The sequence below is a fragment of the Plasmopara halstedii genome (assembly GCF_900000015.1).
Source record: "Plasmopara halstedii genome assembly, contig: Scaffold_3156, whole genome shotgun sequence".
Taxonomy (NCBI): domain Eukaryota; phylum Oomycota; class Peronosporomycetes; order Peronosporales; family Peronosporaceae; genus Plasmopara; species Plasmopara halstedii.
Window position 1 is genome coordinate 6,179 of NW_020190059.1, and position 13,869 is coordinate 20,047.

Consider the following 13,869-nt stretch of genomic DNA (forward strand, 5'->3'; position numbering starts at 1 on the left):
GCGTCTTTTAGACGGCCGAAACTGAAGTTCATCCTGTTGGGCTGCCAAATTTGGCAGATTCGTCTTAGAGAATGACGCATGCGGCAATGGTCTGAAGTGTTGACATATCATGCACACACAAGTCCTGACCCACTTCACACGTTGGAACCCCTGTAAACTTACGCGCACTAATAAATGTAGCGCTTCTTTTTTTTAAATCGCCACACTAATGGGTATCATGACAGAATTCTGTGGTCGAGATCCTCATTGTTATGCTCTACCACACGTCGAGTTTTAAGTAGGTCAGTGCAGTATACAGCAAGCCCTGACACATCAAGTAGTGGTGCAACCGAACGGTCTGATTATGTAGGATCTTAGCTCACAACTTAATGCTATTCAAAGCTATTATCAACACAGCAAACATTGCGTTGGATTGATACGCTGAACATATCAGCTGATCAATTGGCGACATCTTAACGGGTGAGCGCGACAACTCATAGTCAGAGCGACGCAATAGTCCATCCACCATGAAATCATTCCGACTGGACTGGAACCTTTCTTTGGGAGTACACTCGGTAAAGAAGGTTAATTTCTTGCTATTTTTTACAGAAGACGTGGTGACGACGTTGTTGAGTGCAACGACGCATATTCTGTACGGAGCAGAAACGACTTGGAGCCAACAATAAGTATTCTGATACTTTGTGAACGGCTCCATTTTGTGAGCAAGGAAGTTCCTCTCTACCGCCTTAGGCTGGCAAGTCTCAGATGCGGTTAAGCATTTCTGCCTCGAAGTATCTAATTGGAGTGAAGCCCAACATATGACAAAAGGTGAAGCGTCGCAGGCCACATAGAATGGATTCGGAAAAGCAAAATCGGAGACACAGCGAGGCTTCTTGCACCTCAGTTTAAGCAAGCCTTTTTTTGCGCCTTATCCTCATTGACATCCTATCCAATAACATCAGTAAGGGGGCGCCACATTGGCATACTTTGCAGTAATTTTGTGAGCTTGTGCAGGTCTCACAATGGCTTTGACCTTTTCAGGATCTGTCCTCGAGTATTCTTCTCAGTATAGCATCCCAAAAAATGGGCATTGGGATTGCTGATGACGCACTCTTCATATTGGCGAACAGCTCAGCAAAGTGAGACTTACTCCCAAGCATTCATTGCGGCTAACCACATCCGACTTCCCGAGATCTCCAAGTCTATGGCTAAACATATCGTCGAGAAAGATCTGCTCACAGACACGATGTGGTTGCATCACCAGCCGATTGAATGTCGCTGGTCCGTTGTAGTCTCTGCTACATAAACAGCCAATTCAGCGCATTTTGCTAGGAGTACTTATCCAGTGAAGATGAAATCACTGGACTTAATGGTAAAGTGGTGGTAAACACCTGCTATTTTAAAGCACTAAACAGAGTGCAACAAACCATACCATCCCCCAAAATGCCCTTGTAGTAATCAGATTTGCGGATACATCAATCAGCATGAAAAGTTGCCACTTGTCAGTAGCCTTTCTAACACAGAAAGTAAATACTTTTTCGAAAAATGTACTTTATCTCACCATGCCCGCTTCATGCTTCGCACGAAAGAAAGCCTATTTGACGTCACAATGTTCTCTTAGGAATTGTGTCTGGTGTGTGCTGTAGGGTTTGGCTTGGAATAAAAAAGCAATTTTGTGAAGAAATTCTCGTCCTGGGCAACACTCGTGGTGGGTCTCTCGTTGCTCCGTCGAGATATTATTTCAACAAAAAATAACCACGTCCGCACAATTCATGAGAAAAGCCGTATTGCTTCTCACACTTAGTGCTCTATAAAGTCCTCAGTGACAGACTCATCATGATGTTTGATGTCTCCTTCGCTACCAACCGTGCTATTTAAGCTCCTTATCGTCTTGCAATTTTTCGCTATCACCACTAAAAATTGTTCCACTAGCTGTATAAGTTTTTTTACCAGAGGGATTTACAGCTCCTAACACTTCTCGGGTCACTCCTTTTACGAGTGCATCATTTTCTCGTCACAACTTCATTGACACGTATAAATCGGCCATAAAGACCCATTTTACAGCCGCTTTCAGCCTTCTTACCAGGATAGCACTCTGGGGGCCGCGATAGACCATTATTCATTCCAGTTGCAGCAAAGATACACTCTTGAGAACGCGCTTTACATTTGCTATCTTCGTCCACGCCTCAACACTGGTTTTGCTTTTCGAAACTGCTCCAGACTCTTAGCAATACATTAACTATAGATTTTGGACAATTGCATGTTCTGCACGTAACCAACTACAGCTTTGTACGCACGCCAAAAGCACCTCTGCTTTCAGGCAGAAGTGCGCTCATGCCTCAGACAATAGAGTCATTCCATGACGTCGTCGCGGGATCAACTACAAGTGCTATCAAGCGCAAGTGATTACCTTGCTTTTTGCAAAGAGAATACTTCGATTTAAAATCTACTTTCCAGACACGTAGATAATTCAAGTGAAACACTTTTGATGTCGAGGAGCCCAAAAAAACTCACGTTCGCAGTATTTTCAGCTTGCTCTTATCAAGAAAGTTATATTTGCTGTTTACATGAATTGATTATATTTGATGCTATGACCATATTGCGTTACGATAGCAAGCCACATAGTTTTACACATCTCGTTTTCCTAGTCGAGCTCGTGTTGCACATTACTTTGTCTCCTTGCATACACCAATCACACGACGTTACCCAGTATACCTCCTTAACACAAAGAAACTTATCCCGTGTTTTAGTCCTTACACTCAAGTGTATGCTTTACTAGCACGAATCTTTCTTTCTTCTTTTTAGCCCGAATCTTTCTTTATTAATCGCTTACCTAAACGCATGGCTCAACAAATCCCCAATACGAACTTAGCCTCTGTGGCCGACACTACGGATCTACTTTTCGCGAAATAATTGTGGTTATATCATATGAGAATAACCAAAGTCAAAATTGATTCTACACAATGTTCGCCACTAATATCTGCATACTTTTTCGATGCTCGTCGAGACTTGAACGTTCACAACGCTCGCACTCACTTTCGCATGAGCTCCGCACGTCGTATCGATTGTTAAAATCTAACATGTGACAAATAAACGACCTCACAAAACTCATCCCATAATTAGTAGATAGGACCTAGCGCAGCAATCCGGGCTTGTTCGTCTACAAGAATAAGAGTGACAGTAAGCTTTACTGCGGTTGCCGATAACCGTTCCACGCGTTGCCTAAGGTCTGGACCCTTATTTGGTGTAAGTCATTCGCCGCGCCACAACAGAGCCATTAAAATTTTATTTTGCGTGGGTTGTAGCCCAGTCGGAGAGCAGAACAAACGCATGTTCTGCTTGCTTCTAGTGCACTCAACAATATATGACATCCGTTTGAAGAAAATACTTGAAGTAAGAAGTCTTGCCATACCACAGTCATAAACTGTAAGTTGACGGCAAGACCAGAGGGTTTTCAGTATATTCGCTTGAGATAGCGGCGCTGGTAATTGCAGCTTATTCTCTATTGTCACGGATTTATCCGCAGATACGGATGGCTCTCCATTGAATGTCCGAGAAATGAAATTTGTCGGCACCAATGACAAAATGAAGACACCTTATTCATACACATATAATCGAGTATAGCTCTCAATTGTCTGATATAGATACGCACACTCTACATTCTACGACCATGTAAAAACATGTTGTCAGAATACTCTTATTTGAACAAAAGACTTGGCTTAATAAACTGCATCACCGAAAAGCTAAGTGTCGCTGTGCGTAGACTATCGCCACAGTTTAAATAGCCGTGCCCAAATCAACTCGCTTGGAGTACTCACTGAGGTCAAAAACTATCCCTGTCACTGAGGAATACCATATAATCTGCATTGATCAGGTCAAAAATGCTGAACAGGATGGAGCTGACCATGGTATTCTACGGCACATCTTCCTAATTTTCGTCATTTGCGCCGAAATGACGGCTGTAAGTAGCTTATTTTAGAAATGCACAATTTGCAGAAGTCGGCAATAATTAAGGGCTCTCTTTCGCCATTCCCGCTACGTGATCTACACGAAAGATAGTCTGGACGCTTCTATTGGTAATCCACTGAAAGACGCAGAATATAAAAGCCGTTATATCTCCCAAATTTAGTGCGTTTCGAGTGTCCTCAACCGAGAAAACTTACGTCAGGTGAGTCGCTAAGTTCCTCTTTCAGTTCTGCAATACCAACTTGACGTAATATCCGTCGTGCAATTCCTTCAATACAGCTCCTGATAACAAATTAATCTTCAGCTTAATAAGACCTGCTACCTTAAGTTATTGGGGGGTCTCTCAATTCTAAGATTTACACCGGCACTTTATTCACGAGAGAAAAACATTGCGCTCTACAAACCCAAAAAGCTTTGCTGCTCCACTGGTGGGCACGCCACACGGTATTGCCTACATAGCGTTCCCATTAATTTGTAGAATAGTAGACTGTATTGGTAGCTCCAAGCCCGTCCGTTCAATATACGACTCAAGTTCTTGTAATCGAAGGAGTCGCGCTTGCGGTGCCCTTGCTAAGATGACGCACATGAAAGAGAGTACTACCGTGCATGGACCCTGTAAGAAGTTTCAATCATGAGAAATGTGCTAGAGATAAATGACGCGGATATTCGCACCACCTATCGAGGATTACCGCGGGCTATTCAAAGATATATTCACCCGTTAAGGGAAAGGACGAGCTGTGAGCCAAGACCCGCACTTTCGAAGACTGGATTGTTATCATCTTGAATAAGTAAGTGTGGATCGCACTGGGACTTTTCGCGTAATCTTAGCCGCTTTCGAGAAATTGGTGGATGCTGACCAATCTGTGGAATACAGCTTCCGAGCAGCGAGGCTGGTTAAGTGGACGTAAGTGACTATCCATATACCAAACACGATATACCTTGACCAAACGAGATGGAATGACTATATTTGATCTGCTGAGCGTTTGCAGATGCTGCATCTTTGATAGTTCTTAACATTCGTGCCTTTCATGTTCTTTCCCGCTTAGTCCTGAGGTGCGACGGATGAGGCCCCTTTCTTAGGGGCACCCAGTGAAGAGTTTTTATTTGGCGCAGAGCGGTTTACAAAACCGTGATGTGCCACGTGTACATCGAGGGCGACAGGGCATAGTTCGGATAACAGCAGCATTTTATATAAAAGGTAGAGCTCACAACTTTGGCTACAAATATCGACGTTCTAACTTTGAGACCTGGTTGATACAGGATGGTCGCATGATTGCGTGCAACGCAGAGATTAAAAAGGAAGACAATACGAAAAGGCATCAGAGGCACTAAATACAATTTCATAGCCGTACGCCTCTTGACTTGGACACGTCAAAGTCTTTTTGAGACTACCTGTAACCTCTGAAACCCATGACGTATTCACATTTCAGACTTGTATTACGACAGAATCCTACTCGAGGTATGTACTCGATTGCATGTCACAAGAAATGGATTAACTGGAGGCCAAAAAATCAGCATGACAAAATTCTCAACTAGTTGAGTTTTAAAGAGTTATGAACCTTATCATTTGAAAAGAAAAAGCGCTATTGGCGCCAGCATGATGGTGCGGCAGCTTCAATGCAGAAACAAAAGGCTGACGTAAACAGCAACTTAGACATTGCTTAGAGTCGTGAGCAAAGTTTGAAATGTCAAAGTGGAAGTGAGCCGAGTCTCAAGACAAGATAAAAATTAGCGGCTGTGGGGGTATAAATTGAAAAGAAGGATACTTGCAGGTATAAGGTGAAACGCAGGACAAATGTTCGTATGGGATAACAAAGATCGACGTGGGATGCAGTATCTAAGTTATGACCTGATGATGACAAGTCGGGGAGGTTTTGTGCCACATTTTCCAGTGTCGCATTTCCTTCATCTTAAGAATATCCAGAACTATGGCCACCTTAACCTTCCGTATTCAGACAATGACTCTTGAAGTCTCAGTTTGCTTGACTCGACGACTCATAAGGCGGTCCCACCGGCACGTACCCATGTGTAACCATCTGCAGGCCAGTAACAACTGCTTAAGGACCTTGGATCGATTGTTGTTCTATTACCTTAAGACTAATCAAAGACAGAAATCACACAAATTTGTCAGGCGTACCTTCCCCTCCGAGAGCTCTACTAGACAATTTCGTCAAAGAGAGTATGGATTGTTTGGAGATAAGACAAATAAGTAAATATGTGTTTTTTCACTCTTCAAAGGATACAATCGTTTCAAGACATGACCAACGGATTGACGACAAGTGCTCCGTGCTTGCATGTACCCTGTACTTGTAAAACCTTTGTCTTTTCGAGCCGCGTTTAATAACGGTTGGAGGATATGTTCACCGGCGACTATCCAGGAATCAGAGCTCTGGAATTCGTTTGCTTAAATCATTGAGTGTTGGTTTTACAATTAAGTCTATACATAAATAGTGCTCACTATATGACTTTACTATTGAAAATATCAAAGCAATTTCTTATCCATAGTTCTAACTATCTGCCCACGTGTTCGACGGACGTGCCCTGCAACCGGATTGTATACTGCATTATTGATTACATACGCTTCTCGCTTCCGTACAGCTGCGCAAAATGAATTATGCACTATTGGTAGAAATTTACATTACATTTTTTGTAATTGTGAATATTCAGAAGTAATAATGTAATGGTGCTTATTGGATAGATGATACTTTGTAAGGGGAGCTCTGAGGTACAGCGTGGGCTATTAGCGTAACGCTAGGCAATCTAGTCAAGTTTTTACGAGAAGTAGTAAAGATTGTTACATTACGCAATTAAACTTCAAATGTGTGTCGCTTTCTAGTTGAAACAACAATATAGATATCTATATGCATGAGAGCTTCTCGCTTTTAATCCTTGGTGGAGCTTGGAAATCCAGCTCTAGTGCGCTACCTCGAGATGATTTCTCTGTACAAGATGCACGACGACCGAGTTCTGAAGAGACTGTATCTTCTATGAGGATGCAGCTCAAGTTGCTATTTTACTTGCCCCGGACACAATTATACACGTTTGGTATGCTTCTGTCAACTTATTGTCCCAAAGGAATTAGTGAGCTAGCGGCATTAGAGTCAGAGGCGGAAATTGTTGTCCTGGAGGCGCTAAAGATCTAAAAATTTGTGCAGATGAGACACTACCACGGCTGAAAAGTGGAGCCTCCGGCCTTCCAGAGGTAGTGCCAAAAATCCTCTTCTTTGAATGTTAAAAGATGAAATAATCACGCTTTAGTCGATGCTATAGGCGGTGATTGTGGAAAATGCAAAGGACCTCACATTGATTGAAGTGACGAAGAGGCTGTTGTAAGGTCAGAAGGGGTTTGCAGAAGAAAGCTACGAAATATGTTTTCCGCGTAAATACAAATGCTAAAATATTATAGGGTGGACGATGCAATCTTTTGAAAGGTGGCACTTCGCGCAATAACGGCGGATTCAAGGACAAGTGTTTGAATTGCGACCAAGTTGGCCATGTAAGCAGAAATTTTCGGCTGGAAAATGTGCCAGCAAATATGACGCGGTATCTGCATTGAACAAAGGATAACTGGCAGAGTGCTTATCAACAGTTGCGCCACATCCCACATGTCCCCGCACAGGAAGGACTTGTTCCAATAAAACTACCTTGAGCCAAATATCGAAGTAATTGCAGATGGCAAAGTGTTACTCGTCAAAGGAGCAGGCACTGTGATACTCTCCGGTGTGGTCGGAAAGGTAATGGCATGATCAATGATTTATATATCCCAGGACTCGATAGAAGATTGTTGTCAGTTGGCAAGCTCGAGGACCGCGGTATGATTGTGAAGGTTTCGCGTTCTTCCTCCTTCATCTTGAACATGGAAAAATCGATTGCATCGGGATTACATATTGGTTAAGTGTATGTAAGCAGGAGGAAGCATGTTAGGTGGAGTATCCCAAAGGTTGACACTCAGTGGGAGCTTTGTCTTGCTCGCATGGGGCACCCAAGAAAGAACGCTTTGCTCGAGCCTCAGCGTCCGATCAACGACATACCGATGATCAAGCAGGAATCAGAAACATTGTGCCCCAGGTGTTTGAAGAATAAGCAGACAGTCACGAAATTTTGCCCCACGTTCGATCACAAAGACGATATGTGTCCTGGAGCGCCTGCACATAGATGCAAAGGAATCAGTACAGACTCCGTCAAAGGGAGGTGCAAAGAATATTCTCACATTGTAGGATGATTATCACGATTCGTTGCGATTTCCCTGATCAAGAACAAGAATGAACGATCTAGCAAGCCAAGGTGTTCGTCTCAAATGCTTGAAATTTATCAAAAAGCAGAATTCGTAAACAAAACAATGGTAGACATGTCATCGGAGCCGCATTACCCACCAACGTTCTGTTCCATTTAGCCTTCAGCAAAATATGGTGGAGCGAATGAACTGGACTATCATGGAAAAGGCCCGCAGTATGTTCTACTACGAAACGTTACATTCAATTGAATGGTAGACGGAAGCAGTGATTACAGAGTTTATTTGATTGATCGCCCGGCGAATGCAGCCTCTCTCGATATCACATCATATGAGTTAACCTCCAGCTTCGAATGGATTACTTACGAGTGTCCGGATCGCAGGGTCACGCTCATGTTGATGATGCAAAGTCAACAAAGCTCAAAACCAAGAGTTTCAGATATATATTTAGTGATTATGCGGGAAATGTCAAGTGTTATCATGTGTTTGACCTGAAGAATTCCATGGATCAAGTGATCTGCTATATGGGCTCGATAAGCGAAAAAATATTTCGACACGCATGTGCTATGGACAGAAGTGACTGTATAGTACAGTGATGATAGTTATGCTCAAAGCCAAGTGGATCAACAGCCAGTTCTGGATGAAACTGTGGATTACCCAGCCACAGACCTCGAAAAATGGACGATGTCTAGCGTACACAAAGGGTCAGTATACAGCAGCTGATGCCTTCCGAGCGTTCCGATAAAAATAGTACTGAGCTCGTTTATCCCTTTTTCCGCGTCAATAAGATCGGTGAGTATTTCAGCCTGAAGTGGAGCGAACAAGACAAAGAAATGAGCCGATGCTTATGCTACGAAATGGCCTAGTCGACGAAGAGGCATTGAAAAATTGAATGACCCATCAACACCGAAACGCGCTAGGATCGACGAAGCCCTACCCATTGCCGATTCCGTTTTCTCGTTCATGGTGAGAAGAGATGACGAATCGAAGTTGCTGGCTTATACGCTCAAGCAATTGCAAGCAACGATACAGCTTAGCGGTTTGAAGCTATCAAAGCTGATCTTTGCTCACATGGGCAGAACCAAACATGGATATCAAGACCAAGAGGGAAAACAATCGCACAACTGGATTACGATGGGTCTTCGTCAAGAAGCGCGATCAAAATGGTCCCGTTGTGTGTTACAATGCACAACTTGTCGCGAAAGTTTCGATTTCTTTGAGATCTATATCCTGGTCGCTAACATTAAGTTAAACTCGATGATACTTGCAGTATGAGCAGAAAGCCATTACCAAAAATGGAACAGATACCACTTTTCTTGACAATGTGCAAACAGACAACGTTTAAATGGAAGTTTGCCGGGTGGTGGCAATGCTCGGGGATACGTCTATCAGTCGGAAAGGCTATATACGGATTGAAAGAAACAACAAGAGCCTGAAACAAGACATCGTGTCTTTTGAATAATGGCCTTGAAAGCTGCTGCGATGGACAATGTGTTAACATCAAGCGATCACTAAGAGTTCTATCCACTTTGGACTATATTTGGATGACATGTTTCTCACAAAAAAAAACAAAATCAATCAAGGTCAAAGAAGTGCTTAGAAATATATTCAAAATGAAGGAGTTGGGCAAGGCGGATTACATTTTCGGCGTGAAGATTGACCACGACAAGTTAGCCAGAACACATATGATCAAACAGACATTGACGATGTGGTCAGACAGCTCGGTCAACAAGATTCCAAGAGTGTCGATGAATTATGCACATCAGGTTTAAAGTTGTCGTCAACTTAGTCGCCTACAATGGAAGAGGGTGGTTAATAAATGCGCTCGAAATTATATCGATCCTTGCTTGGATGTCCTCTGTGCATAACAACATGAAATCGACCGGATGTTGCATACGTGATAACACAGCTGTCATGTTTGCTGGAGAATCCCGGATTTCAGCATTGGAAATCAGCTATTCGCGTGGTTTGCTACCTAAATAATCCAGTGGTAACATTGCAGTTTGGGTGTAATCAGACGCTGATTGGAGGCAGCAATACCGATGACAGACATTCAGCTCTCCGAGTTATGATCATGATTGCAGCCATGTCAGTAATGTTCAAGTTAATGTTCTAGCAAATTGTTGCACTCATCTAGGCGGAGACTGATTGTATGGCTCTCAGCCTTTGCACTCAGGAAGGTCTTTTGACGGGCGCGATGTTTAAGGTCATGGGCCACAAGCAAGCGGAAGGCGCACAATTTTGGCGAGACCACCAAGGAGCAGTCGCATTAGCCAATGATGTTGGATACCATGCTCGGACGAAGACATAAGGCACCACTTGATACGCGAGAACATGCAAGAAGGACTTCTTAATATCGTTTACATAGAAACAAAACGTCAGCATGCAGATATGCTGACGAAGATCCTCGGAACAAAGATGCTTACGTTTATACGCGAGGCGGTGAGTATCGAGACGCCAATGCCAGAAATCAACAAGCATCAACGGCGAGCAAGAGTATTGAGATTACACTGCTGAATACTGTTGAAGAACAATGTTGCGGCTTAACGTTTATTTTTCATGCATCAGTATTACATTTGTTCGTTTAGCAAACGAACCTCGACTAGCCTGGTGCTCAATGATGAATAACCAAGTCAATTAGACGGTGTTTCGAGTTCACAAGGGGTATTGAGCCAATACCTACCTATTTTTATGGTTTACCTACCAGATTGGAAACATGACAATGGTAGGAAGTGAATGATTTAGGAACACCAAATCTGAGCTTGTTACAAAGCTCATGCAAATATCAAGATCTGAAATTCTAATGTATTGCTGTCGTTCCGATTACTTGCATTTGTGCAAAAAAGTCGACTTCACAAATTTATTTAGATCATTATGTACACCAGCAACTTAAGAAATGGTCGATACATTGCTCTGTAATTGTAACATCTGACCTCACTTTGTACAACAATACACAACACTTGCTTAAACCTCTGAGAGCTGCGTCGTCTCCAAGTGCCCCGTCTGGTTCATATAAGTGAGCTGTACATTGCCAACACTGTCAACTTCCATGGCTGTGAGGCCACAGTGATTGTAGCGCATGCGACCCCACGTCCCATCCGGATCTACACCCAACGCTTTGCACACAAACCAACGGATAATGTTGGCGTGGCACACAACAACACGAAATCGGTCATTCATTCGCGTTTGTGTCGAGCGGACGCCAAAGGTATCCATATACACTTTTTGGTCCTCCTCACTTAACCTTCGTTCCTCGATTTCCAAATCCTGCGGAATCAAGTGCCGAAACATAGTACGGTATGCAAGTTTTAAACGAGCGCAGTCTGCTACCATATTGTCCAGCTTTTCTCTTGCCAATTGCTGACGGTTGCTATTTGGCAACGGATTTCCTGGCCATGCTTCACGAAAAAGTTTGTTTTCAAGAAATTGAACCGATCCTGGAGGAAATGCAGACGCAATATGTTCTGCCGTTTCAACAGCACGACGAATTCCACTGTGATACACTGGGAATCTTGGGTACCGTTTTAATACCATTCGATCAGACAAATACTTTTGTAGGAACAAACCTGTCGCGCGAGCTTGGTCCACGCCAAGTTCAGTTAAAGGACCGTGCATGTCTATCGATGGTGTTTGCGAATTGGTGTAATGGCCATGGCGAACCAAGATAATGTGTGTCGTGCGAGACTGGTCCACCAGCGATAAATCCGACGTTGGCTCGACAATAAAAGCCTCTGCCGCCACTGCAATTGCCGTCATCCAATCCATCAAAATCTGTACATTTGGGGCACCAAGAGTGCGAACACTTCCATTTGCTAGTTTAATACTGATTGACAAATTGTCTTGACGTTCTACAGACGCGCCTGCAACGTTCCAAGTACCTTTTAGCGCACCATACCGCTGCTTGTTATCAATCGTATAGTAAGATAACTCTTGTCCTCGTAGAACAAAAATGCGCTGTATCAAAACGACATTAATTAGAAAACTTCAATACATTGCACTCAATCATGATAAACAAATTCCTCATACATTTTTCCACGACTGTAGTCCAGTCTCGCCCTTTTTAGTTAGTTGGCTCTCCATCAGCACATCCTTAGAAAAGATCTGTACGCGAGCATCGTGCAGTTTTGACTCGGAGAAATGGTTGCTTAGGTCGGTCACGACAGTCGGGCGCATCATAGACGATGGATGCATGATAGATGACATTAAAGACGTTCGAGCGCCTTGACTATCAACACGACTTCGAGATGCATCCATACCGCTGCCAGTGAGTGAAAAATGATTGACGTTTGATAAACGCGAATTGAGCATGTGGGACGGTCGTATCCCTTCCTCCGACTGTGCCGGTGACACTAATTCCATAGTTGCTCCCTCAATTATGACTATGACGGCGTAAAATGCGTTGTGGAGACTGACACTGACTACTCTTGCAAAGACTACTTAAGTACTACTTCAACAACTCTTACCGGGTCAGAATGTGTACTGGCTATCAAAAATTAATGTTTAAGTTTTTAGTGATAACTTTTAACCTTACTATAATCTCAGATTGTCCTACTTTTGTAGTATATATGTGCGTGAGCAGAAGGCAGCTCCATGGCTAGCTCAAGGGCATCATGAGATAACTTGCGCATGACGATATCGTCAAGCGATCGGTCGCAAAGCTCGAGAATGAACAAAATAAGCGATAAGCATTATTTTGATATGCAGGAATTACTTGAAATTATTAAGCAGTTGTCCAATCGTAGAAGAAAATTGGTAATTCTTAGTCTGGATTCTACCGTTAATAATCACATCAAACAGTCGTGTCGAAGAGTCGTTAGGGACATCTCGATCCGGCTATATCTTCGAAAATTTCCAAGCTACTCAAGTCCAGCGTGTCAAATACTCTTTACATTTAATTTTTTAGGGTGAATTACACCCAAGAAAAGGAATTGGCATAAATAGAGCTCTGAGAGATTGTGAGGACAACGCTATATCGACAAACCTTGGTCTGGATGTAATGCTTTTGTAGTACAACTGACTCGTTGCTCTCACATTTAAGAGTGTTCTTTAGATACAGTCAGCATTTCAGACATACATTATATTCAAGCTTGATGGTTGAGCTGAAGAATCAAGAAGTCAACACAAAGCGACTTTTAAACCGATGATTAGTAAGGTTGATAGAATATGCAGGCTCGAGTGTACTCAAGATTATCGTCAATACAGACTTGAGTGCACTCAAAGGTATTTCTATTATGCGCGTTCTCATGATGAAGGTGTTGTTCGAGAAGTGCGTATACACCTGACGCGAGCTTATCTAGTACATAAGTGAAAGCCAAAAGCAGAGATTTCAGCTCAGCCTTGCGATCAAAAAAAGCATTTCACCTCGAAACTGTCATTCTGTGATTACTATAAGCCGTTTAAAAGGCACCCGGTTTTAAGGCTAGTCACTTCACATTAGTTGGCGTCAACTACTCCAGTTCCACGCAGTATGGCATCATAGCACGTAGCGTATTCACATCCTGTCATCGTATTAACTGTTTACGCTGTAGACACGAAGTTGTAATTCATACATTGATAATTACGTCTATTGAATTACAGTTTTACCTGCATCCTATGCCAAGCTCGTGACAAACAGTCGGTAATATCCTACCATACGTTTAGCTTATACATGAGGCGATGTATTGTAGTGCGTTGAGCATGTGACAGAACAATAC

The 13,869-nt window shown here is 42.9% G+C and overlaps 2 protein-coding genes across 2 annotated transcripts; both read right to left on the bottom strand.

Annotated features, from left to right (window-relative positions):
• Positions 1-3,988: 3,988 nt before the first annotated feature.
• On the bottom strand, positions 3,989-4,413 carry PHALS_08117 (uncharacterized protein; the record flags this gene model as incomplete). Its single annotated transcript, XM_024721702.1, has 3 exons — positions 3,989-4,063; positions 4,143-4,213; positions 4,350-4,413. 3 exons carry the CDS (start codon positions 4,411-4,413, stop codon positions 3,989-3,991), a joined length of 210 nt encoding a protein of 69 aa, XP_024586774.1.
• A 6,727-nt stretch (positions 4,414-11,140) lies between these two features.
• On the bottom strand, positions 11,141-12,535 carry PHALS_08118 (phosphoglycerate mutase; the record flags this gene model as incomplete). Its single annotated transcript, XM_024721703.1, has 2 exons — positions 11,141-12,130; positions 12,203-12,535. The coding sequence occupies 2 exons, from the start codon at positions 12,533-12,535 to the stop codon at positions 11,141-11,143; spliced, it is 1,323 nt and encodes a 440-aa protein (XP_024586775.1).
• Between the last annotated feature and the right edge of the window lie 1,334 nt (positions 12,536-13,869).